This window comes from Mesoplodon mirus, assembly GCF_964341445.2.
Source record: "Mesoplodon mirus genome assembly, chromosome: 13".
Lineage (NCBI taxonomy): Eukaryota > Metazoa > Chordata > Mammalia > Artiodactyla > Ziphiidae > Mesoplodon > Mesoplodon mirus.
Window position 1 is genome coordinate 21,771,357 of NC_138989.1, and position 27,509 is coordinate 21,798,865.

Genomic DNA, 27,509 nt, shown 5'->3' on the forward strand with positions numbered 1-27,509 from the left:
GCATAGAAAGTGATTCAGATACAGTACTTAAAACCAAAGGAACTCATGCTTTAATAGACACTGAAATCACAAAGGAAGGCCAAGTGCCTTAGCAATCTCAATAAAAATATGAAGTTCTTTTTACATGGTAAATTTCATAATATAAAAAGTTTAATGCCATCTGGAAAACTGTAATTTACAAAAAAAAGTCCACATAGGCCAAAGATGGCTAACACTGCATACAAGGGGCATGAGTGCCAAGTGGGGAAGGTGTCTGAGGAGGGGAGATGTGACCACGTGTGTCCTTACATGGAACATCTTTGACAAAGGGGTCTGGCACAGACAAGGGCCCAGTTCACAAAGCACATGTACAGTTCTTTTAGGTAAAACAACAAAATATGTGATGAAAAGTATACATTTTTCACATTCTGCCTACTTACTAAATGCAAACCAAATTATTGTGTGGCATTTTTTCCACTCTGAACTGAAACTAACGAAGTGACTGTTCTTCTTGTGGTGGGGGTGGTGGCAGGACAGGCACTGAGCTGGGGACTTGCCGAGGTGACCGCCTACCGGGATTCACCGGGACAGACAAGCACAGCGAGGACAGCGTGTGCAGCAGCGCGTGGACCAGGGACCGTTTCAAGTGGATGGAGGTGAGAACTTCTTCATTTTACTACACACCAATACCAAAATGCAGCAGAATGTAAGCTTGAGTAGCTAATTTTGTCTTGGTATATTGACTGAGTTAAAGATCACTGAAGTAGTTGCATGGCTCACTGGTGAGAAGTAAGACAGATTCGACTACCTTGCTCTGGTCATACCACGGTTTCTAGGAGAGGGAGATTTTATTGCTTGTGTTTGGTGTTTTTGCATCTGATAGAGTAGAGTAGGGGCAGGGGTTCCAGTTTGCTGAGCTGAAAAAGAAATAATATCCAATGCTGTCTGCATACAGTGAGGAAAAATAGTTTTGTAACTTTCACCCACACCCATCGACTCCTTCCAAGTGGGGCAAAGAGCCGAGGACTATGCAGGGGTCATTCGCTTCCATCCACATGGCTCAGGTTTCCACGCATTCCTATCAGTTTTATCCACAGCCTGACACTCACTTTACTAGATTGTAGAAACAAAACATTATGCTAATTGTGTTTTCTGTCATCTGTACCAGGAGTCAGCAAACTTTTTCTTTAAAAGGCTAGATATTTTAGTTTTTGTGGACCAAGAGGTAAAATCAAAAATATTATGTAGGTACTTATTTATATAAATATTTTAAAATGTAAAATCTATCCCTAGCTCATGGCTGTAAAAATCCGGGCCTCTGACCAGATTTAGCCTGTGGGTCATCATTTGCCAACCTCTGATCTGTACAAAGAATTTGCAAATTATACAATCTCACATAATTTTTAAGTGCATACTGTTTTCAAGGTAGCCTGAAAATTTCACCTTGACTTTACATCCATTTCACTTGTATAGAAAACACCAAGACTGACAGTAAACATAAAGAAGCGGCAACTCTACAGTAATTTTTAGATTGGTCCTGTTATTTCATCACCTTTGCTTTTCTTCCTTGAAACTTATATCTAGGACCAAAAATAAATCATATATTCCATTTGGCTTTTCAACATGAAACCTACAACAACAAATGTATTTAGGACTAAAACCAGGTTAGGGTCCACAAGTCCTCCTCGCTGGCTTGGTAACCACGGGGAAGCCGTCTGGGTGGTGGAGGATGTGCGCTAGAGGGTGGCCTACGGGGTTATGCCCTCGTCCTCAGGGATGGAGCAGAGACCCGGCCTTTCCTCCAGGGCTACTTGGCACTTGGGAAAGAGGCTGAGAGTTGCTGAGAAAGGAATAGCCCAACTATCTATATGTGGATTCAGAAATTTACTTTGAGGTTTATTTCTTGTTGAGGACCTGATTTTGCTATCTAAATGCACAGTGCTATAAACTTGGCTTTCATTTGCTACACTGGTACTTTTATTACCATTTATAAAAGACATAAAGACAACCTCATAGTTGCTTGCTTTTTTATAAAGTATTTCTCTTCCAGTGTTGGGATCAGGGTTAGAATGTGACATTCTTTTGCTTTTGTCAACATGGCTGTTGGGTTAGACACAAAAAGCTTCTATGACATAGCTCAGGAGAGTAAGACAAATTGAATAAATATTATCTCTTCCTCTTTTCAGAGTACAGTGAGGAACAGGGCAACTAACTGGTCAGTGTATGTTTATAAAGTGAGATCCTATCCAGGGTTAAAAACTCTCCCTGGAGGTCTTGATGTTAGTGTCCCTCCTGCCAGGCCCCTCCTGTCCACTCCCTGGTGGCTCGTGTCCTGGGACAAGAGGCTGCCCACCGTTGTATGATGGACCCTCAAAGTGAGGATGGTAGGATTTCAATTTTAGAATTACCTAAAAGAGGCTTATGTAAATTCTCCAACTAAACTTAGGACTAACATGATTTTCAGCACTTCTTTTCTTTATTTAAATATGTTAATGGTTACCCCTACCTAGACTGTTCTTTTGTCTTGTCCCAGCTGGCAACAGTATCAGTGAACTGTCATAGCTATAGGAAAAGTCCCTCTTTTTTTTTTTCTATGACAACACTTTTAGGAATATCTCTTTCCCTGTTCAGCAATAATTCAGATGTATATCCCAGCAGAAGGCTCCCTGCTTCTGAGGCTGTGGACATTAAAGTCTTCTGTGGGGGGGAGGGGATTTGTCCTTCAGACCACAGGAGCAAGGGGCACTGGTCACACTAAGATGAGGGTCCAAATGCACCTCACAGATGTGAGGTACTGGGATTGTGGGAACCTGGTGACAGATTTAGACAGAAGGGGTTTTAGAAGCCTGGCGTTGGGAAAAGATAATAAAATTAAGCAGGTAATAAAGGGAATAAGAGCTGGATGGCTAGATTCTGGTTAAATCTGGTTAGCCATCGGATTTTTCTTTTGTTTTTTTTGTTTGTTTTTTGGGTTTTTTTTTTTTTTTTTTTTGCTTATAAGGAAACTGAATAATTTCAAACTCCCCCCTCCAAACTTGATAATTGCTTATTGATGACTATTCAAAATTTGACATTTTAAAAAACTTTTTGAGCTTTTAAAAATAATAGCTATAAATGCAAAGTACTATTGATAATAAAACCAAGTTGTTTATCCACGTACAAAAAAGGTCAGTAATGTTTTAAAAGCACAAAGTTGCATTTTTAAATCACAATTGCATAGTTCTAAAATGCCTGGATAAGAGTTACATAAATTTTTTTAAGAAAATTCAAGTTTGGTTGACAGTGGGGCCCCAGGGACATTTGTAGCCCTCAAAGAGCAGAGTTCAGGAAGTGAATTATTGCCTTGTTACTCTGATGTTACAATATCATGAGACCAAAACTGCTACAATTTAATTATAAATCATTGGCATTTTTAAAACCAGTATCCTGTTTTTTGGCTACTATAACACTTTCATGTAGAACTCAACTTAGATTTTTATATACCCTACCCCCAACCAGCACCTGAAGGCCTTAAAAAAGCTCTGTTTGTATTTCTATGTATAAAAGGTACTGCATATATACCTCTTAGCAAAATATGTGCTCCCTTTCTCTCCCCACCCCAGAACCATGACCATTTTTGTACAAAAATCCTGTTGAAGAATCACATCAAAGATGAGAAGCAGGGAGTTCCAAGGTAAACAAACATTTGGTGACATGTGTAGAAAATTCCATGAGCCTCCTGTACCAATCCCACAGAAGTCCTGGCTTTTGGTGAATCTGGCCCAGAGTCCCAGAGGGGCTACCAGTGTGTGTGTGTGGCGTCTGGGAGTGGCGGCGCCCGCGCCCCGAGAGCACACCCATGCTGGGGCGGCCACATTCAGGAGCAGGCCAAGTGAGTGCAGAGAGCTGGCCTGTGGCCGCTGTGCTCCAAGCCGGTGTTGGTGGGTGTAAAAGATGTTTTAGCATTTAGAGGAAGGAAAAAATCTTCCTGGGGACAGAAACTTGTAGCCGTTTCCAGAAGGAAGTCTCAAAGGGCGTGTGGGCACTGCGGCAGGAGGGCCGGCAGGCAGCGGCAGCGTGCTCAGCGAGGTGGTCTCCGTATGCCAGTGTCCGTTGGGAGGGGCTTTTGGGGGCATTTCTCCACATTGCTGCAAAGACAGCTCTTTAAGTTCCAGCTTGTCTGTTCCTTCCTCCTTCTTGTTGTGCCGAGGTGACAAGTTTAATAGACTGAGGACATCTCTCTTGGAAGTCATCGTTCCAGGGGTCCCCCGGAATATTTTCATTGGTCCCGTGGAATGCTGGGGCGTGCTTTGCCAAAACATCTTCAGGTTGTGTACAGCCTGCACCTTCTCGTCAATGGCTGCCATCTTCAGCTTGTCTATGTCAGGAGCGTCGGCTGGACTTGAGCGAGCGGAGCCAGCTGAGGAATAGGAGAGAGCTGGGGACGGTGCACTTCCAGCAGGAGACTGGTGGCCTGAGCTCGGGGACATGTTCCTTGGTGATTTAGAAATGTGAGCACTGTAAGGAGAGCTGGGATACTTCAGCTTAAAGAGAGGCTGGTCGGTCAGGGAGGTCTGGGAGTCAGAGCCGGGCGACGGCCGGCCACTGTGCTGGCTTGGGCTGTCTTTGATGGACGCCTCTGAGGCGGTGGGGCTGCTGTATCCTGAACTCACCTTGGGTAGGGAAGAGCTTCTGGCTGGGGGCTTTGGTTTGATAGTAACTGGCGACGGCTGGCTCTTCTGGTGGGAGAGGGCAGGCCTGCTGAATGCACTTGTTTCTGACGCTCTGAAGACAGCAGCGCTGTTGGGCACGGAAATGCCATCCTCAGGATTAGTGCCCTTACCTTGACCACCGCCCCTCTGAAGACGTTCCACCGCAATGAGATGGCTTTGTGTCTCCTCTAGAATCTTCTGGGCCAACTCTTGTGGATCAAGCTTTGGGTTGCTTTCTTCTTGGGATTTCACGGTACTATCTGTTTCTGTGCTAGACTGGTCTGATTCTCCCGTATCTGAACTTGCTAGTTTTCCAACCTTCTGGAAGGGTGAGTTTGGGCTGGGAATCAGAGTCATTTTAACTGGAGAGTTTGGAGTGCTTATGCTCCCCTTGGAGCTTACCGAGACTTTCACACCGCCAGCTGTCCCGACGCGGGACTGTTTGTGATCTGGTGAGAAGCGAGTCTTTCTGTTTTCTTGGTAGGCTGCCAAAGGCTCAGTGCTGATGATGGAAAACCCTTCGTATTCTTCTTCATCTTTGCTGTCTGCAGGGCGGGTCGGGGGGGACAGCTGGCTCCGAGGCAGGGTGCATCGCTGTGGGAAGGCGTTCTTGGACCGGTCGTAGTCCTGCCTTCCTCGAGGACCTCCGCCCTCTGACCCACCCTCAGGCTTGGACACAAAGCTCATGGAGGAGGCGATGGAGCTCAGACTGTACACAGAGATGGCATCTGAGGCTATGCTCTCTGCACCGGTGGGAGAGAAAGGAGGGTGCTGGTAGCCCAAGGGCAGAGCATTGGAGACAGACTGGGCTGAGGCCAGAGACTCCAGGGAGGACGAGCTGTCAAGGCTGAGGCGCTTGGGCAGCTCAGTGGAATCTAAGACAAAACATAGGTGCCCAGAGGACAGTTAGAATTCTGTATGGTTATTTTTCTTTCACAAGCATCCTTATATGCATAGAAGCTAGCAAAGCATTATGCAAGTGTTACTTATACACAACTTGAATTCATCTTATAAGCCTGAAAAACACAGACCTGTTGGAAAAGTAAAGCTTACATTGGGAACAAAAACACCCCGAGAGTGCCCACAGCCCCGTGTGCTGCGGACTCCACCATGTGCCCATCTCCACTCTGCTCCCTATCTCAGGGGACCCCATGGCAGCCTCCTGCTCTGAATGGGGCGATCTGTGATGCCCCCTGTCCTAAACCCTCACGCGCCATCCCTTCCAGCTCCGGCCCCATCGCTCCACACCCCAGCAACCTCCTCTCCGCACGGCCTCTCCTCCCAGCTGCTCTTAACCCACTCCAGTCAGGCTTTCGTCCTCCCCAGTGCGTGTAAAGGTTAACAGTGGCCACCAAATTTGGTATTCTGCATAGTCAATCACACCTGGCCCTCGTGGACTGATCCTTCCCGGGCCCCTCCTTATCTCTGTGACCTCTGACCCCAGGAGTGCCCACAGGACACAGCCCTCTTCCCCTCAGACCTATGTGCACATTTATGTCTCCACACTGGACTCGTCTAACCAGCTGCCTATGAAGGTGTCCAAGAGGGAACTCAGACCCATCCCATTCCTTCTGCCACTTTCAAGATCTCAGCAAAGGCAGCCCCATTCTGGCAGCTGTTCCAAAGAACAAGATACCACCTTTGGCCCTCTTTCTCTGAGCACATTCATCAGCAGGCCCTGCTGGTTGCCTTCAAGCCTTGGCCACCATCCGAGCCAGCATTTAGCCTCACTTGGCCTCTTGAGAATGGCAGGCAGGCAGGCAGGCAGGCAGGCTTGCCCCAGGGTCTGAAAATTGCCTCGCAGGCCCGGCTCTGGGCACCACTGCTCCCTCATCTCCTCTGCTGCAATGCCACCCTCACTTCCTTAGTCCCTTAATCTGCACGTTTTCTGCAGAGCACATGGTGGCACCTCATCTAACACATACTACATGTTGCTCATCGTAAGTTGAGTTCCACGAGAGCAGGGAGTTTGTTTCCTTGAACATATTCCATATCACACAGAAAAGGTGCGTTCACTTAATTCTTCCTCTTCCCAAACGATAATCAGGGTCATGCCCGTGGCTCCTGGGGGCCACTTGGGGTGGCACCACACGGAGCTCTTACCGAAGAGTGCGAGCAGGGCTTGGAGCGCAAAGTGCATCGTCCGTCGATTGGCTTGTTTCCCGGTCTTCAGGATTACTTCCTCCTGACCAACCTCACAGAGATCAAAGCCTATAGAAACAAAGAATATAAACACCTGCTTCCTTAGGGAAGATTGCATGTCCTAAAAAGGATTAGGGCGCCTCGTACAGTCCCAGGAGAGCCCCTGCAGACCCCTCAGAAAGCCCCGCCTGGGCCCCCCACCTGCACGTCAATCATGTGAACGTCAAGTCACATGAACCAACGGGGGCCAGCTCTGCGACCGTCACACCTGCTCAGCGTGGCTCCCCCTTGCTGTGTGTGGACCTCTGTCCCTTTGTAGAGCGCTGAACTGCATTCTCCAGAGGGAAGGGTGGGAATTAGTAAGGCTCATTAACACTTGTCTCCATTCTTTTGCAGAGGAACAGTCCACTTAAAGAATACTGTCCAGGACAGACAATGGCCACTCCATTCGGCATTAGGTCCAATATTTAAAGCTAGTGCAGGGGAAGGTGGAAGCTTCTCAAGGGCAAGGACAGTGTCTCCACGCGTGGTCAGTGTCTGCCACAAGGGCTCTGAGATGAGCTCTCTCTGATGCTGCAGAATCTGCTGTATTGGCTGAACTGCCCTGCAGGCACTCCATTCCTCTCTGCCAGAGCCTAAGGGGCTGCTCCTGAGCCTAACAGTTCTAATGAGACACGGAACTGGCACGACCAAGGGGAGGAGCCTCCTGAGCAGGAGGCTGCCTAACAAGCTGTTGCCACAGCACTTAGACTCATCAGGGGCCATTACAGAGGCAGCCAGCATGTCTCCCGGGAAGAATGTAGGAGGAAGAAGCCAGACAGACACCACAGCCAGTGCTGCGTCCATAGACAGTGCCACCGAGCAAGGAGTTAGGGCCTGGGAGCCTCAGCATGGAACGTCTTCACTCACCTTCTCAGCGGATCACTGAGCTCTGCCTGAAACAGTGCAGACGCTCGGTGCTGGCAGCCAGGGGGCAAGGCCCTGTGATCCCAGGCCCTTCCCCTCCTCTGACCTCACAGTGTTCCCACAGTAGGGACCCATGATACTTGATGGATGACGGAGAGCATTCGCCAAAGGAGAAATCTGTCTCTGCCTTTTTTATTCTTGTAACTCTGATATTGGTTCTGACACTATCATTCCTTTGGGAATTAGATTCAGTAGAGTAGCCACTCAGCATTCGGGTTGCTATGGGACATTTTCCTCTCTGAACTCAAAAATAAACAGTCCCTGAAAACAACAGGAAGGTCTCAGAGACCTCAGCACTTTGAAAACGAATATCTAATAATATAAATGTAACATTTTTAGTTAGAAAACTCTATCAAAGTAACTTGAACTGGTTGCTCTAATAGAACTGAGTTCTCTAAATAAACCACAGCTCTGTGACGGGTGTGATGGTGCCAAGGGCTGGAGGGGGCACTTCTCCCCAGTCTCAGTCAGAGGACTTAAAAATCAGAAGTATGTGCACCCAACTCACCCCTTGAGTATCACTGGGATTTGCAAAATACAGAGACGTAGAGGAGCATCAATGAAAGTCACCCAGGATCCCAACACCAGAGAGAGCCAGTGACACACCTGGTAAAGGGGCATCAGAAACAGCCTGTCCACAGGGGAGGAGGGCTGGCTCCGTCACACCCACGCTCAAAGCAGGGCTGAGGCCCTGCTTGAGGACAAGAGCTTTTCCTTTATACAGAAGGGCCTTGGCTTCGTTCTTGCCTCACCCTGCGGCCTGTCACAAAGATGAGACCCAGCCTGGGTGTGGACCTGATCTTTCTCACCCTTGCTCCATCTGCTCCTGACTTACCTATTCAGATATAAATTTACTATGTTTACACCAAGAAGCCTATGTTTTAAGTCCACAGAAAACAAGCAAATAATACAAATCATAAAGGACATCAAAGCATCTACTCATAGGGGATTTGGAGCCCCTGCGGGGCTGTGTGGCTTTCCCCCTTTACCTTCAAAAACAAATGGAGCCTGCCCTAAGCTGAGTTGGGCGGGGAAAGGTCATCTACAAATGGGCTAGCAAAGATGGCCCAATACTGAATATCCAGGCCTCCCAAGCAGAAGAGAAGTTCCTTAAAAAGGAATCTCTGCCCTGCCATGTTTGATGGCTGGTCCCTGTACCAGTGTATCCAGGCCATGTCAACCTCCAAAGATGCCCCACTCCATCAGGTTACAAACCAAGGGCCTTCCACTGGCCTCACAGCCCCATCCTCTGTCTGTCTCATCTAACCCCGTGTCCCCTGCACCTTGCCCAAGCTCACCGACACTCTTCCCTCGGCCTGGATCTTTCACCCACAGGCTCTGGGCCTGCCAGCCTCCCTGCCTCCACCCCTCCAGCACATCACTGTGACCCCGATGCTTTTGTCTGTCATGGTGCTTCCTCACCTTCTGAGGTGCTCCCCTTAGATTACGTCTTTCTATGTCTGTCTCCCCCTCTAGCATGAAAACTCTGGTAAGAGGGCAGGGCTTTTTGTCCTTTGCTCGCTGCTGCATCCCCAGTGCCTAGAACATTGCCTGACATAGAACAGGTGTTGAAAAACAAACAAACAAAAAATGTGTGGAGTGAATGGCTCTCCGGCAAGTCACACAGGCACTAAAGTGGGGCAGGAGGAGAGCAGCTTAGCCTCTCAAGATGTTTGATCAACAAACGCACCTGTGGTAAGAAAGGAGTGATATTTTTGGGAGCTGCCTCAGTTGGGTTACAATGTTGAAAATGGAAGAGTGTTCTGGATTGAAAGGGGATCCTGGAATAAGCAGTTCTAGGTCCCCGTGGTCAATCAAAGGTGGTTTCAATTGTATTTTTTTCTGCCAAGTTCCAGTAGCCAGTGATAGGGACCAATATTGAAATCATTATTTTATGACTTGACTTTATTTTCTTTAATCATGGCCTGACTCCCAACAATACCTGAATCTGACAGATTCATCTTAACGCAATGACTACAAATGGGAGAGAGGAAATCATAATGTAGGGAGAGTGGGACAAAGCTGGAAGGCCATTTGGAAATTGTGCTAAAGCACTAGAGCCTTTGCATTAGCTATTTTTAAGTAATAAACTAAGAAAACACTAAGACCCCCTAAGAGTCTATCAACTTTACCCAATAGAAATTAGAAAAATAGGTTTTTTAAAAATAGAATGAAAGAAGCCAATGAAGTCAAGGATGCTCTATCCTACCTAGAGCTGCCAGGAATTCGTGACATCCCGGGAGCCGCCACAGCTGGACGCTGATGGAGACCTGAATGGGGGCTGATGCGAAGTCCTGCTCCTTCTCGCCGGCCTGCAGCTGGACCAGCACCTGGTGGAGCTGAGCGGGGAGAGCGTCAGCAGCGTCGGCTGCATCTGGCCCCCAGGGGCTTGCCCCCAAGTTTCTCTTGTGTCACCTGTCATTATCATCGCTAATGACCTTACACGTGGGTAGCATCTGAAATTCTCTACAGTGCCTCCATGCCTACTGTCCTGCTGTCCTCTCTGTGGGAGCTCCAGGGCCAGCCCCTAGGCAGGGTTTCTGCTTCCAGCCTCTTCCCTCGCACACTGGCCACGGGGCTATGAGTGCAGGAGGGGACTCGGGCCTAGAGGAGGGGTGGGGTCTCCCAGACGCAACCTGCTGAATGTGTGAACTCCACCCGGGGCCTCGTGTGGGTTCACAGTGTGTTGCTCCTGCCCCTGCCGTTCTGAGGGAACTTGAAAGGTCAAATCAAGAGCACAAGAAGGGTGGAGCAGGAAAGGGGAGCCAGAGCGGAGACGGGGCAGACCACCTGAGCCAGCGGCACTGCCCCCCCAGCCTGAGCGCGTGTTGGCGAGACAGCAGTGCCAGGGGGACCTCGGGGTGGGCGGGTTGAGGGGCTCACCTGACGACAGTGCTACTCAGAGTGGTACTCACCATTCCAACCATATTTTTAACAGCCTTCGGCCAGCAGATTATAAGAAGAAGAAAGAAAAAGAGAGAAAGAAGAGAATTTAGACTTAAGCACAGGTAGTTACGCAACACAAGCTGATCACTGCTGTAGGAAGCACCACACCGGGCCCGCGGCTCTGACCCGGAGGGGAGAGGAGTGAGAGTCAGCAGGGACACACAGGAGAACGCACAGCCACGCCCAGGCCAGACGTGGTGGGGGTGGGGGTGGGGCCAGGGTCGGCCAGGCCCTGCCCTTCCTCGCCAGGAGAGGGGGAGGGGCACAGTGGGCACGGATAGGCCACTCTAGAGCAAAGTCCACTCTGGTTCCAGAGTGACTCGGAAATGCCTACCATCCCCCAGCCACTGGGGGCGGCCCAGGACGCTTCCCTGTGGAGGTCCCTGTGCTGCCACCAAAAGCTAGAAATTAAGCTATTGGCTGCTTGGATGCTCAGCCTGGCCCTGTAAATGTAACTCTGGCTTTCTCTTTTTGTAGAGCATAGGCTTGTAGCCCTCCTGGGTTCAGGATGTTTAAGTGTCTTGCTGATTCTATTCAACAAGCAGGTCTAACACACTTACTACAAAATGAGCAGAAACTCAGTGAAGGGGCCAGATCAGTGAGCTACGTTCCAAATCCAAGCTGGAAACCACCCCAGGTAGGGGGAGGCTCCAGGAACCAATCAGATTTGCAGAGGTTAACCCTAGGTGGAGCAGCTTTATTTCCACATAGAAACAGCTCTGCTAAAATGAAATCTGCTGATATCTAATAACATGTATGTTTCAAATTATTACATTCTAAGGTGACTGGAGAAAATTGCTCTGTGCTCTTTAGGGATTGCTATGCTGTCACCCCAGTGCTGCTTCCAGACCCTCACTGGCCAGTAGGAAGATCAGAAGCTCTTAGGCCAAGTTGGGAAGGGCCTACACGATGCTAAGGGTTAGAGTCCTCCGATTCTCTGAATTAGATCTACATTCTCCTAAAAGAAAGCACTTTTTGAAAACCTGCTAAGCAGTATCTTTCATGAGACTTGACTTTGTGTTCACCACTGTGCCTCAGTGGTGGTTTTGTTTCAGGCAGGGTTCATACTTTGATCTAAGAATAAGTATTGGAGCACCTGTAGCCACCCTGACGGGATGGCCCTACACCTGCTGGCTTGGGTAAGGTGGCTGCCGCACTTGTCAATCAGCAGAAACAGTTGGCGGTTAGGGACGATAAGGTGCAGGAGACCACTGAATGGAGAGTTCAGGAAATGCCCTGGGACTACAGGTGACTGGGGCCCCTTAAGCATCCTCTGAAGCCCTTGGGACTCAGTGCCCAGGGAGGACACTGGGAGAACTTGCTGCTCTGTGCCTGCACCTGCCGGAGAGGGCAGTTCGACTCCCAGCCCTTGCCTTTTCCTTCTCATTACAAAAGCTGAAAAAAAGCAAGGCTGCATCACGTGCAGGTTCCTATTTGGGGCCAAATCACTGTCCAACCCGGCACAGTCCTCAGACCCGGGCTCAGCCGTCCTGGCTCAACTCACCCGGCTGATGAGCTGCTCGCCCGTCTCCGAGGCAGTGATGAGCTTGCAGAGGGCCTGGAGGGCAGGGTTGGGCAGACCTAAAGCAAGGAGGAGGCAGGCGTTACCCGGAGGGGCCTCTGCACCTTCCGAGGAGAACGCACCCAAATGCGCAGCTTTGGTGGCACTTTCAGAAGCTCGGGGCGGCCAGACGTGTGTATCCGTGTCTGACTTGTCTCTGAGAAGGGCAGGTGGAGGCAGGGCCAGTCCTGACCCTGCTGTGTCCGCCAGGTGTACGGTCACATGCCAGGACCCCAACTAGTTGCTCAGGCAGCATCACCCGCTTCGAGTGAAGCACAAAGGGCAGCCCTGAGCCTCTGTGCCCCGCGTCACCCTGGGGTCAGCCACACAGCTCTGTCAGATCCGAAGCTGCTGAATAAATGTTAATAGCGGCTACTGTTTGCCCAGCAAGACCTCATGTCACCCCAGGAAGGGGTAAGAGGATGTGTTGCCATCAGATGGAAACACCAGGTCAGGAGCACTCCTTTCCCCCAGATCAGGAGGAGTCTGTGTCTGGGACTCCGCAGCACTTCTCAGGAGACCCTCGCTCCTCCCCGCCTGAGACCCAGCAGGGACCGCGGCCACCCACTACCCTGCTTGAGCTGCCAGCTGAGGCTCACCCAGCAGGGACTGGATGGTGCTGCTGCACTGCTGGAGCCGGTCGCCCGGGTCGGAGGTTGGGAAGAAGACGGCTGCCGGCAGGCCGCTGGCCGGGGGGTCCAGCCGGAAGCCCACAGCGGTGAGGAGGGCCTGCCAGCCAGGGATGCCGCCCACTTTGTTCTCCACGCTCTGCTGGGATGTGTACATGGCGTTGCGCTGCCCGTTCTGAATGCGCTGCAGGGACTTCTCCACCTGCAGGGGAGGGGGGAGTGAGGTGCCACTCTGCGCGGGGTGGGCGGGGACGTACCCTGTTTTCTCTCCAAGTGGCTTTGGGGGAACACAAAGCCCATGTGGGAAGCTGTGCAGGGCTGGCAGCTGCCACCAGGCACCCAGGGCTGAGGACCACACTGCAGCAGCAGCCAGTGTCTTGCAAGGGAGGGGCTGCTACCATCAGAGCCGAGGCTGGAGACTCAGAAGAGTCCTGTCCCTTCCCTAACCCAGCTCCGGGCTGTCCTCCACAGACACTGAAGTGACTTGTCTGAAAACCAGTCTCCGGCCAGGGACCTGCCCAAACCCTGCAATGGCTGCGCCCCATCACTAGGATGAACCCTCAGGCCTTCAGGACCCCCCTCACTGCTCGTGCACCTCACACACACCAAGCAGTGCCCACCGTGGGGCCTTTGTCCCCCAGGCCTCCCAACTCCTCCTCCATCCTGTAGCGCTGACCTCTGGAACCTGTGTCCACCTGCACACGGGCCCCTCCCACCTTCCAGGGCCTAAATCAGTGCTGCCAGATAACTGCCACCTTAACTCTCCCAGGGAGCATCCACAGCACCTGCAACAGGCACAGGCCTTTCCTTGGCAGTTTTTCTCTCTAAGGGAAACCTCAGTCCCTCTGAGATGTCACCTGCTCTGGGGTACATGTGCTGTCACTGGAGGGGAAGAAGAGTTGTCCAGGATGTCATTTGAGACTTTTCTTAGAGTAAAACCTTGGGATGCTGGGGGCTGACATCAGAGGCAGGAGGAAATGCACGTTCCCGGGCAGGACAGACAGGCAGCCAGCTGGCTGTCCCCTGGGCTAGAAGGGCCCTAGAGACACTGTCCAGTGGATAGAAGGAGGAAAAGACTGGTGAACTTGACCCATGGCCCCTACACTCACCCCAGAAGATGAAGCCAAGAAGAAAGAGAAAACCCTTAGAGGTACTCGAGGGGCCTCAAGGCCGAATGGGAGCAGAGAGGCCTGGCTCTTGCTCCACGGCCTGGCCTGGGAGGAGAAAGCAAGTGGGCTACAGCAAGGAAGGAGGGCACCTCTCGGGGCAAGAGGGACCTGACAAGGGTCCTAGTGCTGAGCAACATAAAGGCTCCGTGCAGCTTCCAGGCACAGGTTAAAATCAGTTGAGAAAGTCTTCCCCCAAATTCTCAAAGCACAAGAGCACGTCCACCCGGTGGCAGGCAGCGTGGGTGCCTTGTGGCTGGCCCAAGAGCTGTCGGAGGTTTCAGGCTCCAGCATTCTTGTTCACACACTGATTTCTGTCAGGCCTGAAAAAACCTCCTTCAGGCAGACCTGAGCTTAGGAAATGTCCGTGACTGATCCCTCACTGGAGTCCACTCAGAGCTGATGCCCAGCCTCATGGGCCGTGGCGTTCCCCTGGCCAAGGGAACATGCCCATCCAGAAGCCGGCCCCAGCCCACTGCCAGGACCCATGGAGAAGCCTTCACTGGCTCCTTCCCTCCTGAGCACAGGCAGAGCCGTGTGTGCACCTCTAAGCTACGGGGTGGCTGTTGCCTTGGGTTTGGAAAGAGCTCAGCTGTGGCGTGGGCGGTCCCCCACCTCCCCCTGCCTCACGGGGTCTGGGCTGGGGCTGCACTGGTCTTTCTGGCACAGAACTCCAAGGAAGCTAAGAATTCTAAATTATTTGAAACTGCCCTCCAGGTTATCAAGGTGGAAGGGTGGAACAAGTTTTATGTCACTGTTTCCTGGCTTGATTTATCTATAACCTTTCAATTCTGTAGAAAATGGCATATGGCCTCTGTGTTCTCACCAGGGCCCCACCAAGAGTAGGGTTGGGCTTGGACTCTTCCAATTGAGTTTAGGGAAAGGCCAGTGTCCTTTGATTATAAAATACCAGTTCTCAGCTACTAGGACCCTATTATGTGCCAGCTACTCACCTTTTCTCTAGCCCTCATGAGAACCTTGTAAAGTTTTATCCTCCCTTCTACTCAAGGAAGTTGAGGCTCAGAGAGCAAGGTCACTTGCCCAAAGCCATGGGGCGGAAGCACCTGTGGTCAGGCCCTGCTCCAGGGCCCCCCCTTGGCCAACCCCCACAGGGTCTGGGCGAGGATGGCTGCAGCCATCGGTGTGACACTGCACACTGTGCCCACCGCACAGACGTCTGGGGACAACGTCCCCTCCACCTGCTCACGCCCCCCGGTGCTGTGGGATCCCTCCAGCCTCGCCCTGCTCCTTGTGCATCTCCAGCCGCCTCCCGCGAGGGCCCTGCGCCCCTTACCAGGTGCAGCAGCACTCGCAGGGCATCCCGCGCCCGCTCTGGGTGCTGGAGGATCTCGGTGAGGGCCTGGCCGATGAGCGAGGAGGGACTGTTGAGCTTCACGTCGCTCCCGATGAGCAAGAACCCTGTGGGGAGCCCAGAAAGCACTTCAGAGCCGCCCTCACCCAGCCCAGCTGGTCTCTACAGCTCATTTGTGCCAGAGAAAGAGAGGCCTGCCAAGGACAGCTGCTCCACGGGCTGGACCAGGACGGCTAACTCACTGGGGCAGTTTGATACTCTTTTGCTGGGTGAGCTGCTCAGGAAAGCTGCTGAGGTAACTGTGCAGTGAGCGAGGCAGGAAAAGGCTGTGTGGCCCCCAGGGCCCCTCCCTGGCTTGGCCACCATCCCGAGGAATGATCTGCCTTGTTTTCCCTGAAATTAATCTGTGTCGGTCTGGAATGTGCCCGGGGACGGAGGGGCGGGTGTGCCTGACTCCTCGGGGCCACCAGATGAGGGGACAGGAGGAGGTATCCCCCAGTTGTAAGATGAGCAAACGGAGCCTAGGCTGGGGAGGAAGGAGCCACACGTCTGCCTGGATCCCGTCCCCCTTCCTCTTCCCCAGCACCCACTTCCATAAGCAGGGCCTGGGGGAGGTACACAGTGGAGCAGCCTCCCCCGGCAACTTTAGGACCAACCTGCCCCAAGTAATGGAGGGGAAGGGTTTTCTGAGAATGAATGTGCCAAGGCTGTTTTTAAGGGTAACAGGGCCACATCATTAAATACCATTTCCCACAGAACAGTGGCTTTTCTATTGTCTGTCACTGAAACTAAACAATGACAAAAATACCACGTCCATAAGCACACTGGGAAGATGTGGGGTGGGGTTGGGAGGCCCTGTCAAGAATAAATGGCCAAGCACAGGGGAGTCCCCACAAACCCTGCAGTACATCCTGCAGGACCACATGGTGCTCAGAGCCCCTTCTGACTGCTGAGAACAGATAAACAGACACCATGTGCTGAGAACAATCATGGAAACCATGGGCGTGATCGCCTCTGATTTCCACATCTCCTGGCAGAAGAAGTCTGGCAACATGGCCAGGCCCAAACCCGCAGGGCCTGCCTGCCCCCTGCCTCGCAGAGGGAGGGCCCAGCCGTGAGCTGAGGGCTGCCAGAGAGGAGGCCTGCTGGACCAACTGAATGCTTCTCTTCAGCCACGTGAGGAAACAGGATAGATTCTGCTTTGAATTTTGAATACCTTTTTGAACAAGACCACAGCTATGATGTATTTGTGAAGTAAACACGTTCCACTCCTCAACAACATGGCTCACCCACCCGGCACCAGCCCTTGGCTGTGGGCAACTCAGCGCCATGCCCAGGGCGGCCCCCGCGGGCTCCTGTTTGCTGGCCACTGGGCCCGGGACGCCACGGCCCCACTTCAGGGCTCACCTGCCTTTGGGGAACAACACCAGCAACCTCAGCTCACGTCAACTGGATTTACTTTGAGAGGAAGAGTAAGGTGAAAGCCATTTTGTTCCCACCTTTTAAACATATAAATGAATGGTATATTTTTTTGCCATTAAAACAATAAAATATAAATGTTTGAAAGTAGTATTTTTGGTGTGCCTCTGCTTCTCAAGGTTTAAGACACTCGTTGTGGCATTGGTGGGATTGTCTTCTGCTCTGGAGGTCCTGGGGAGGTGTAGGAGCCAATTCAGAGAGACCACCGCAAACTGAAGGATCATGAAGTGTGGCAGCTAAATGGCCCTGCCGCGTGAGAGGCCTGGGTCCGGGTTTGGACTCTGTCTCAGCCTGTTGGGGAGGGTCTCCCATGTGGGGGGGTCCAGAGCGGGTCGCAGATCATCGCACGGAGCTGAGCGGCAGACCAGATGTCACAGGGAACATGCTTCCTCCACTCCCAGGCCCTCATGCCCCTCACAGGGCCCTGCGGTGGGACCACGGGGCACACACATGCCGCCGGCCCCTCACGCATCACAAGACGTTCAACCCACTCCTCAGATTGTCTCAAATGTGGACAGGGAGATGCCGGCACCACCACTGTCATCCCCTTGGTACCACTGAGGACACTGAGCTTCAGAGAGTGTAAGGAACCTGTCTCAGGTCACACAGCCTGATGCGGAGCTGGACCAAACCCAAGTCCTCCGATGACCAAATCTCAGGTCTTTCTAAACACACTGACTGCTCTTTCCTACAGTCTGGGATTTCATATGAGGGCCGTAAAATGGGTCACCCAGTATACACAACATCAGGAGGGGCTTGACACGTGCTCTGATGGCAAACCGTTCTGATGCTCCTGCTCACAAGGCCACTTTAATGCCACAGTGAGGAGAGACTGACTTGGCTCAGCCAGCGAGGCCCCCTCCCTGAGCCTCTCCGCACTGTCTTTCCCAGCCCCTTCCCCGCCCCCATCCTCACCCCCCACCACCCCTGACTGCACCCCCAGGCCCTCTGACAGGCGCCCGAGCCCCTACCTGACCAGTTGGAGGGGTGTGAGAAGGCCTTGCTGCTCTGTACCACCTTCATGGCCTCGCCCAGGGCCGCGCTGGCCTTCAGGCCATTCAGCAGGGACGAGTACAAGGCGTGCAGGAACATCTTGGAAGCAGCCACGGGCACAGGCCACAGAGACACGAGGACACACTGTGCGCCGGCTGCCAGGAAGGCCCGCGTCAGCGCGATGACCCCGTCGGCTGTGACCTTGCTGTTGGACTCCTGGGAGGAGCCGAGGACCACCAGCTTCACAGGCAGTCGCAGGTCCAGGACGTCAGCGGCCGTGAGCAGCAGCTCCTGTAGCGGCGGGCAGTCCGAGATGCTCTCGCCATCGCTTGTGTCATCCTGCACCCGCAGGGACTCAGGGATGGTGTAGGGGTGGCCGAAGGAGCTCTTGCTGCCAGCAGGGGTGCCTTCCACACTGGGCGTGAGGACCAAGGCCGACAGTTTCCAAGAGATGTGGGTGGCAAAGTGGACGCACTCGGCCTGGGTCAGGGCGCTCATGACCCGCTCTTTGGTGGCCACGCTGCCCACCAGCGGCTGGCAGCCCAGCAGCTCAGACACCATGTAGGCCTCCTCCTCGGCTGACGGCATCGGGCCCCACAGCCACCTGTCCATCACCGCCGATGGGAGCTTGGGGTTGCCGACCACAGCCGCCATGGACGTGGAGCTGGAGTAGGCGGGAGGGTTCTTCCGCAGGTGAGACTGGAGGGGAAGGAAGACAGCGGGCCACCCATTAGGGCTTCTCTGGGGCAGGCAGATGCCAGCACTCCAGCAGGGCTGCATCCAGCGTGGCTCCACCTGTTCTCCTGATAACCTTGTTCACTCTACGTTTCAAGACCTTTTTGACACAGGTGCATGTCTGACTGAGAATCACACCTGCTAGTGACAAGCTCTTGAAAACAATGAGACCAGATAGATGGCAGGAAGACCCCTTGATGTTTGTCAAGCCGGAGGGGGTTGGGACAGGGCGTGTAGGAGGCAAGGGTGTGCAGGGCAGGACCACCTCCATCTCCCTCCCACAGGCTCCCCTGTGAGCCCCTCAATCAGGGGGAACCCACTCCTGATGCAACAGGGGCTCTGAGGGGTGATTTTGTTTAAACTTGCAAAAAGCAAGTCACAGGGGAGACAGGGCCAAATTAAGTCCTTTAGAGGCACTACAATTGGAAAGATGAAAAACATCACTGAATTATAAAATCAGCATAAAGAAGCCCAACGAAGTTCTGATTTTCCCCCACGATGCCTTCTGATGTTTTTTGGGGAAAACATCACGTATCAAATTATTTCAAAATAATTTTTTGGTGTTTCCACCTGGTGATGCCTTAAACTGGGAAAGAGAAATGCCTCTCGGGTGCCTGTTGGGAGACGGGACTCTTCCACTCTCTGGTTCATCTCTGCCTCCCAGGGTGCCCTGACAGCAGGAGAGGTGAGTTGACCCTCTGTGCCGGACGGCACATAGCTGGCTCACGGATGGGATTCACAGTCAACCATGGACATGAGGAAAACTTGGAGAAAATCATTTCTTTCACCTTGAACTGATTCTGTCCCATGAGAAGTACAATTCAGCAACAAAAACAGTCATAACTAAGATCTCCAAGACCCATGAGGCAGAAACTGACCCGGCTGGAACCATGCCAATGACCAAGGTCAACGGAGGCCAAGGCAGGTCCTGTGGGGGCCGCCCACACCCAGGCCTGGGGCAGGAGTGTCGGGGCAGGAGGGAGCCCGGGTCTCAGGGTATCTGGGCGAGTTTAGAGAAGGGAAGAGGGCTCAGGGCTGGCTCCGAAGGCCCTCTAGGTAGGTGGGCAGGGCCAGGGGTGGCTGTGGGCTAAGCCCTGACCTGCGGTGGGCCACTGTCACCCCCTTGAGTCCACAGAGTTCATCCCACGCTGATTTTTGCTGAATGAGACCCAAGTCCTGAAAGCCACGCATTTGTTTTCGGTTCTTTGTCGGCCTGTGGGGCCCTTGCCCACTTGACGCTAATCCCATCTGTCTGCCCTCCCTGCCTGCAGCCCCTCTGCTGGGCACACTCGGCACCCACTCAGCGGTCAGCTTGGCGGGTGAGCGCGGCCCCCAGGGGGTGACCCGCTTCCTCAGACAGGCGGCATGGCCTCCAGCCTGACTCAGTGCTGGGAGTAGCTCCCAACCCTGGTGTCACAGCAAAGCAACGCAGAGAGAAATGACACACATGGTGGCCTCCTGGGGTGGCAAAGTGTTCGGGAGGCTGTCCCCCTGCCTTCGGACGGATCTGCTCCAAAGTCACCCCACCAGCTGCAAACTAGGGAGTCCACACCTCCTCCTTACGGTCGCCAGCCCAGCCAGAGGGACAGCGCCCCAAACACCCAGGCGGGCCTGACTTACCTTGGCCTGAGGACCGAGGGAGCGGATGGAAGGGACGGCGATGAGGGCGAAGCGCTCGTACAGGTACTCATTGGAGGAGCTTCCCTTCAGGAGGGCAAACGGGATGAGGTAGAGCTCCCCCTCCAGAACCAGGACCAGTTGCCGGTGCCGGCCCACAGGGCCGCTGGAGTGCATCAGGCCCTGCGGGGTGAGTGGAGCGGCTGACACACCCAGCGCGGGGGATGCCTGGGGAGGACCAGGCACCCCCGCCCCCAGGGGGTCCGCTCAGGGAGTGGGGGCGATGGGCGGGGCTCCCTCCCACCTGCCTCACAGGCGCCACCCGAGGAGGAGGATAGAGGAGCAGGGCCAGGAGGGCGACTGCGGTCACCCGTCACGGAGGGTGTCCCACAAAGACAAGGATCAGCCCGGGTCATCCAGATGTTTCTGCAGAAGGCAGGGGATTCATGCAAAGGGCAGCTGTCCCAGAAAGCACTCAGTGAGTCATGGTGCACCCGAAGGACCAGGGCAGGAGAGGCTGTGTTGGCACAGGGACCTACGGGCAGCGTAGGGATGACCCTGTAACACAGGCAGTGAGGTCTCAACCGAAGTGGGACGTGCTGTCCATTTCAGCGGACAGGAGGCGAGAGAACTGGCGTGCAGACAGCAGCTTTGGGAACCAGGATGACATCCCCGGAGGAGAAGGGTTCCAGATTCCAGGACCTCAAGTCACCTCAGGCCTCTGTGTCCCTCCCCCGAGGACAGGATGGCCCCATGGCCCCAGGCTCTGCAGGGGCTGTCCCCACTCGCTCCCCCGGTGCTGGCAGGGAATCTGACACTGATGGGACCCCCATCACTCACTCCTGAAAGGCCCAGGCGGGGACCTGAGGGAAGGGTGAGTGCATGCGGACCCATAGCAGACAGACACCCCTCATGCCCCAACAGGATCGCTCATGGAGACTAAGGCCGGATGAACCTGGATAACGCAAGTGGCAATGACTGTGAAAACCAGACTAGACACAGGCTAGGTGTGAATAAAGAGATGAAGCGGCCACAGGAGCCTGCGGGGAGAATGTGCAGGGCCCACAGACCGCGGGCACCAGGTGCCAGGTGCTGGGCGGCCCTGAGCCCTGGGGTGCTGGCTCGGGGGAGGGTCACAGCCGGGTCCACCCCCCACCCATCCCTCTGTTGCCCAAGCCACCGCGCTCTGGAGGAGCGAGTGTCCACGGCCGCGCTGCTGTGGGCACTGGGCTGAGGGTGCAGAGGGCATTCAGCTGACCCAAGGGGACACGCGCCTGGCGGGACATCCTGTCTGGACACACCCCCTGTGGCTTTCTTTCTTTTTTAAAAAATTCTAGATGCATCTAAAGAAAGAAGAAGTAAAAATTATTGGGCCAACTGTTTCTTTTTTTCTTTAAGAGCTACTTTCCAAGAAAAGGTAAAAGTATCGCTGTACGACCCAGGAAGGAAGAAGCAGGGTGTGCACGGTGCCCACTCCAGGGGTCAACTCCTGGGCTCCGTGTCCCCACCGTGGGCCACACCGAGGCCCCTGCTTGGCCTGGCACAGGGAGGCGGCTCTGGAAGGCCCTCTGGAGGGCAGACTGCTGGCTGCTGCAGTGCACCCAGAGGCCCTGGGGGCCGGGCCGGAGCAGCTGGGCTGATGGTACCCTGACCTCGGGGATGGGTCAGCAGCTGTGACAGTGATCACTGCCCAGCCAGAGTGCTGCTGCCCGGCACGTGGGCAATGGGGGGGCTCAGGCCACCTGCCATGGGAAGAACCAGACCCATCCTTGCCTGATCCGGGGTCACCAGGCATCACTGGACAGGGTGGCAGCCCTACCCCTGCAGACCTTCCCTGGACTCCACCTGCCAGGGCCCAACCCTGATAATTCTCTGTCAGGTGTCATTCCAGAGGTCATGGACTTCACGGGGACACAGCACTCTCAGACAAGTCCCCAGTCACAACAGCACCTGTCACGTGAAGTGAAGGTAGTTGAGGGGTGCTGGGCCAGGTAAGAGGCTGGATGCTGCTTAGAGAAAAGGTCCACAGGCAGAGTGCCTCTGAAGGGACTCTGCTACCTCTGCCCACAAGACTGTCTTGTCTGAGGCACAAGCCTGAAGAGGGTGATGTCACGTCCTGGGAAGAGCTCAGATGTCTTCTCCGATGACTGATTTCTGATCTCTCCACTAGTGTCTAAGGTGGGTGACTGGGCGACGGGGAGCCACGTCAGTTCAGGACTCAGTCCCTGCTTGAGAGCTCACGATGATGCAATGTCTCAGAAAATAAAACGTGCACAAGAAACCACTATTGAGTGAGACCACGGAAGTGTAAAACACCAGCCCCAGAGGGTGGGACACGATGCTGGGCCCCCCCGGCTGCTGCTCTGCATGTGAAGGTGGGGAGGCCCCACCTGGGCAGACGAGGCCCATGGGGCACACGGAGGGCAAGCCTGCAGAGGGACTCGGGAGCCAGATGGTGGAGGCCTGAGGCTGAGCGGGAGTGTGGCTCTCGCAGGCTGTGGGTACCTGCATCCTCTGCTGCGGAACCTTGAAAGGGAGCCTGCACCAACGAGACGGGCTGCACGTGGTAATTCAGACGAGGAAACGCAGCGGAGAGAAGGGGACAGGACTTGGTGAAGAGTGGCCTTAGCAGCGAGGAGAGGGAAACGCCTCTGAAACTCTAGCCTGGGAGCTTGCGAGCCTGTCTCTGAACCATGTACCCGAATTCATAGGTCCAGGTCCTCCCGGGACAGCACCTCGCAGCAGGTACTGGCCTGGCACGCATAGCCCTGGGTGAAGGCTCCAAATGGGACCCTTGTCCAGCAGAGGGGAAGGAGGTGGGTGGTGGCAGACGGGCTGCACGGCAGACGGGCAGCTCTGGTTAAAGGCAGCGGGAACACTGACCGAACGTGTTGGAACAGAGGCCCTGAAAGCTGTCCTCTGCATCCTGCCTCCAGGACACACAAGCGTCACCCTGGCACGGAAGGATCAGCCATAATCCAATGTGAACTTAAACACAGAGAGCACAGTGATGTCTCTATGCAAGCTACACCTCGTCTGTTAGACGGAAAAGGAGAGGGAATTCAAGGAAGCGCTATTCTGCGCCTCCGTCTGTCAGTCTGGGAAGGGCTCGCTGGCTTCTGAAGCCCTGGGTTTGAAGGACAAAAGGGCTCCGCATCGCCCCCACACCCGCCACGAGCACAGTCCAACAAATGACAGCAAGGACTCCGACTCTCTGACCCCTACAGTTTCTAGAAAGGTGTCTTCTGAAGTAGAAAACACCAGGCCAAGTGCCCTAAAATCTGTTTACTCCCCCAGGAAGCGTCCCTTCGCTCTCACCAGGGCCATGACCCTGCCTGTCGCAGCAGACACGGCTGGAGGGCTCGCGGCACCAGGCCGGCCGGGCTGGAGGGGAGGTGGGCAGTGAGAGGACGAAAACGGGTGAAGCCCAGGCTTTGCAGAGGAGAAGGGGCTCCTCTCCACAGGGGGCTCCAGGCGGCTGTTATCAGCTCCCACCTCAGCTCCCAACGCCCTGTCCACACCTGCTCTTGACACGGCGCTTCCTACAGCCGGTTCTCCCGAGCGACACGTGCTGCCCTGAGGCGGGCGTGTGCGTACGTGCGCGCGCATGCTCACGTACTGAACGCAGCCCCGCTGTGGCCCCGCCGGCGGTGGCTCCTGGCCTCCTCCTGCCCGCACTCAGGGGTGGCCCGGCTCTGGCCTGACCAGGGCACAGCCCGCTCCCAGGGAGTGGGTGGAGGGGGAACCACACCTCATCAGTGTCCGTCCTTCCTGGGTTTCGCTCCCTCAGCCCAGGAGAACCGCACAGTCTCCTGTATCTCAGTTACCCCTTCACCACAGGGAACAGTCTTGATACTGATCTCCCCTGGTTAACCCACCTGTGCTTTCTAGCTCCGGACCACACCCAGACCCTCTGTTGAGCGGGGTTTGGAAGGTTGGAAAGCCTTGCCCAGTGACCAGGAAGGGAAGGCACATTCCAGGAGAGGCCTGGGCCCGCGTGCTGGGTCGGGAGCTCTGGGGGACCCAGAACTAGATGATGGGGTGTGTGGTTAGGGGAGAGGTGGAGGGGTTTCTGAGAACATCGACAAGACTCTCACCTCCCTGCCCCTCAGTTCCCGAGCCCACGGGACAGCACTGACGCCGCGACCTCACAGGCAGCGCGTGGGGCTCTAGGCGGGCCCTCAGCACATACCGGTCAAACGTGAATTCTCAACTGCCTCCAGGTGCTTTAAGTAAGAGGAACACAGGTCCTATTATTCATACTATTCTTTCCTGCTGGGTCTCGATCATTTTTCTAGTACAACTCATTCCCTTTCCCTCCTGTGTTTGTAAACATGCCCAAAACACGTAAATGGCCTCTTTGGAGCATCCAGCTCCACATGGAACCCAGGGACTCAGGGATACCGCCATCACCACGGTCCTCCTCACCTGCACGTCTCCACCACCATCATCCACAGCTCTTCACTGAGTATCCACCACACCTGACACCTGTGAAACCCACCGCCGAGCAGTTACCCTGACGTCCAATTTCCGAGTCGGCAGTTCCCCCAGGCAACCCCCACGGGTCCCAAGTGTTTGCCTGGGTGGTGAACTCTGATTCGATCACCATTTTGGTTAACGGGATCTCCCATATACACTCATGGTGACCGGGGGGTGCTGAACCGTTTGGAAAGCACCTATATCAAACGTGATGTTGCATGCGTCCTAACTTCGGCTTCAGCACTACGTGCTCTGTGCACAGCACCAGGGTTCAGAGGAGCAGCCTGCAGCCCCCATACGCGGGGAGTTCCATTTTCATGGAAGGACAGGAGGCCTCTCAGAGCCTCGCAGCATCACAGGCCAGAAAATGAACACCCCTGATCACCACGGGGGAGGGCAAGAAAATTCCTGGGTCCATGAACTTTCCGGCAGATTCGATTTGGGATGAAATGGACTTCACTGTGTACAACAAGGATTCCAGAAGCAAAGAACTGACTGCTGGGAATCTGGATACCCCAGAACCATGTACAGGTCTTAGGATTTTTTTCCTGAATTATATTTTTGATTGAGAGAATTGATCAAACAGAACTTTTTAAGGTAGAGAAACCTTTTATGTGACGCTTCTGAGAAATATTGGTGTCATGGATGGTGGTATCAGTCTCAGTAAATATCAAAGCTGTTCAAAACAAAACCCTGAAACCATGACTACAAGCTACCAGGACTGCAGACACTGTCTTCCAACCAGAAAAATGCAAAAGTGCAAATTCGACCCACTCAACTGTCCTCTCTGAACAACAAAAATCAAACCACTGGTTTGCCTGGAGATTCTGAGAAGGGGCAAACCAGAGGAATCTGGCTATGGGAGATGCATGACCAGTGGCCAACCAGAGCCAGAGGGGCCTGCCGGCCACCAAGGGTCCAGTCTCAGCCAAGTCAGCCCAGGGGTCTGCTCATGCACAGAGGCCTCTCTGTGGCCGAACTGGTGAAAACGAGCCCACACGCCCTCAGTGGAAGGCGTGCCTTGGCTCCCCCAGAACCTACTGGGGCCAAGCTGCTGAGACGGGGGCGGTTGAACATCAGCTCGAATCGACCTAAGGGGCCCTGACCCAGGTGAGAACACCGCTTGCCTGGCAGGAGCTCGCTGATCAGTCTGGCGCTCTCACCACTGCTTCAGCAGCCCAGACAGCTTGCGAGTCGTTGCCTCTGTTTTTCCTTCTCCTAATCAGCTGTGGTGACACTTGTGGTCTTTGGGTGACGTCTGTCCTATCCATGTGAATGTTACCACAGAGTCCCAATCAGAAATCAGACAGCCTGGCAGTGCCCATCTCGCGGGCCTTGTCCCCCCTCCACACTCTGGAGTCAAGGTTGGACTGTTATGTGACAAGCCTTCGAAGACGACCTCCAAAGCCTCCAGTCTATTCACAAACCAGGCACCTGACCAGTCGGTCTCATCTACCGGGTAAGGATAAGCTAGGTTATCACACCGCTTTACAAGAGTCCCTTTCCCCCAGAGCAGACATCACAGTCACGACCCTGCCAAAGCCAAGCTCTCCTCCTGGCCAAGCCCCTGGCAGAGCCAGACCCCTACCTCGAGTTCTCAGAGGAGAGGTCCTGGGCCATCCTGGAGCTCTGGTGTCTAGGAAGGCAGTTTACCAACCTAACCGATGTGAACGGCAAGTTTTAAGTCAGTTTCTGGGGTCCGGAACCAGATAACTCCACTTAACCTGGAGGCTTCTTTAGTCAAGAGCAGAGGTGGACGAGGGGGACCATTCCTTCTGACCAGAGTCGTTCACTCCTCCTACCTGTCCTATCATCTTGGCTTTGACGACTGTAAACTTAGCAAACAGGGAATTTAAATAAATGGAAATAATTATAAGGATGACAGAGACTATAACTAGAACAAGCCCAGGAACTTGTTAAATCACATTTAAAGAGTGATTTGACCAAATCCTAGGGAATTTTAGACTCTACACCTGGGTCCTTAATGCTAGCAGCTTCTGGCTTTGGACGAAGCCCCGTCTGCAAACTGAGGGGTAATTCGGGGCCTGCGCTTCACGTGGAGCAGCCCTGGGGGCGCGTGGTTCTGCGTGTCCCTGTGGCGAGTCCAGGCTCGGGCACGAGTTACTACCCTTCACTCCACGGTGACAAAGAACGAATGCCATGGACACAAACTGGGTACCGGTCCCTCTCACACTAGCACGTGCCACTTTGGTGACATTTTCTCCTTTGGGTCTGAGACAGGATTTGACTTAATGTTTGATGATGGCTCATATGCAGATGGAATGGGGCCCCCTCAGTGATAACTGGACATGCTCACCCGTCCTGACAGCAAAGGACAGCGTGCTTCAAGGAAAGAGCCACGGCAGTGTTTCCCTTCAGCTAAATTAAATCAAGTCCTGGTGCAAGCCTGCGGTAAAATATTATTCTGTTCCACTTTTCATACCGTCTGACCTAGTCCCTTAGCAACAGGACTGCGGCTAAACAAAGGCAGTTGTTCAAATAATTATACGTCCCAAGTGAAGAGGCTAATCGTTTTAGTCTTGAAGTGTCAGTAATTCATAATCTTGGACTTTCGGTTTTGATTTGTATTTTCATTGAAAATGTGAAGAAGGCCTGGCTCTGCCTGGCAGCTGACAGCGGCGGGAGTGGCGGACGGTGCCGTGTCGCCCTCTAGTGGCCTCCGGAGCAGGGCGGGAACCAGCAGTCTTCGTCCTCCGCCAGGCAGTGCGCTGAGCTGGAGCATCATACCCGGCAAACCACCCCCGCCCCCAGTCTCCTCTGTGCCTGGTGTGCGCCCGGCTGTGCCTGGCACGT

At 53.9% G+C, this 27,509-nt stretch overlaps 2 protein-coding genes across 6 annotated transcripts in view; one reads left to right on the forward strand and one right to left on the reverse strand.

Annotated features, from left to right (window-relative positions):
- The window catches only part of LOC309814469 (uncharacterized protein), a 60,391-nt gene extending 50,291 nt beyond the window's left edge, over nucleotides 1-10,100 (forward strand). For 2 of the 3 annotated variants that reach the window (XM_082640386.1, XM_082640387.1), the window contains 3 exons: nucleotides 512-635; nucleotides 3,582-3,652; nucleotides 7,209-8,195. In XM_082640386.1, the coding sequence (XP_082496512.1) occupies nucleotides 512-635; nucleotides 3,582-3,652; nucleotides 7,209-7,383 (370 nt within the window). In that variant the 3' untranslated portion in view covers nucleotides 7,384-8,195. Of the gene's footprint in view, nucleotides 1-511; nucleotides 636-3,581; nucleotides 3,653-7,208; nucleotides 8,196-9,991 lie in introns of those variants that run through there. The other variant, XR_014295687.1, reaches the window with a different exon arrangement.
- TTC28 (tetratricopeptide repeat domain 28) overlaps nucleotides 28-27,509 on the reverse strand; it is a 581,552-nt gene continuing 554,070 nt past the window's right edge. For 2 of the 3 annotated variants that reach the window (XM_082640380.1, XM_082640382.1), the window contains 9 exons: nucleotides 20,220-20,399; nucleotides 17,843-18,563; nucleotides 15,375-15,499; nucleotides 12,885-13,116; nucleotides 12,229-12,305; nucleotides 10,694-10,717; nucleotides 9,988-10,117; nucleotides 6,774-6,881; nucleotides 28-5,545 (listed from right to left, as the gene is read on the reverse strand). In XM_082640380.1, coding sequence (XP_082496506.1) covers nucleotides 3,918-5,545; nucleotides 6,774-6,881; nucleotides 9,988-10,117; nucleotides 10,694-10,717; nucleotides 12,229-12,305; nucleotides 12,885-13,116; nucleotides 15,375-15,499; nucleotides 17,843-18,563; nucleotides 20,220-20,399 — 3,225 coding nt within the window. In that variant the 3' untranslated portion in view covers nucleotides 28-3,917. The remainder of the gene's footprint in view (nucleotides 5,546-6,773; nucleotides 6,882-9,987; nucleotides 10,118-10,693; nucleotides 10,718-12,228; nucleotides 12,306-12,884; nucleotides 13,117-15,374; nucleotides 15,500-17,842; nucleotides 18,564-20,219; nucleotides 20,400-27,509) is intronic. The other variant, XM_082640381.1, reaches the window with a different exon arrangement.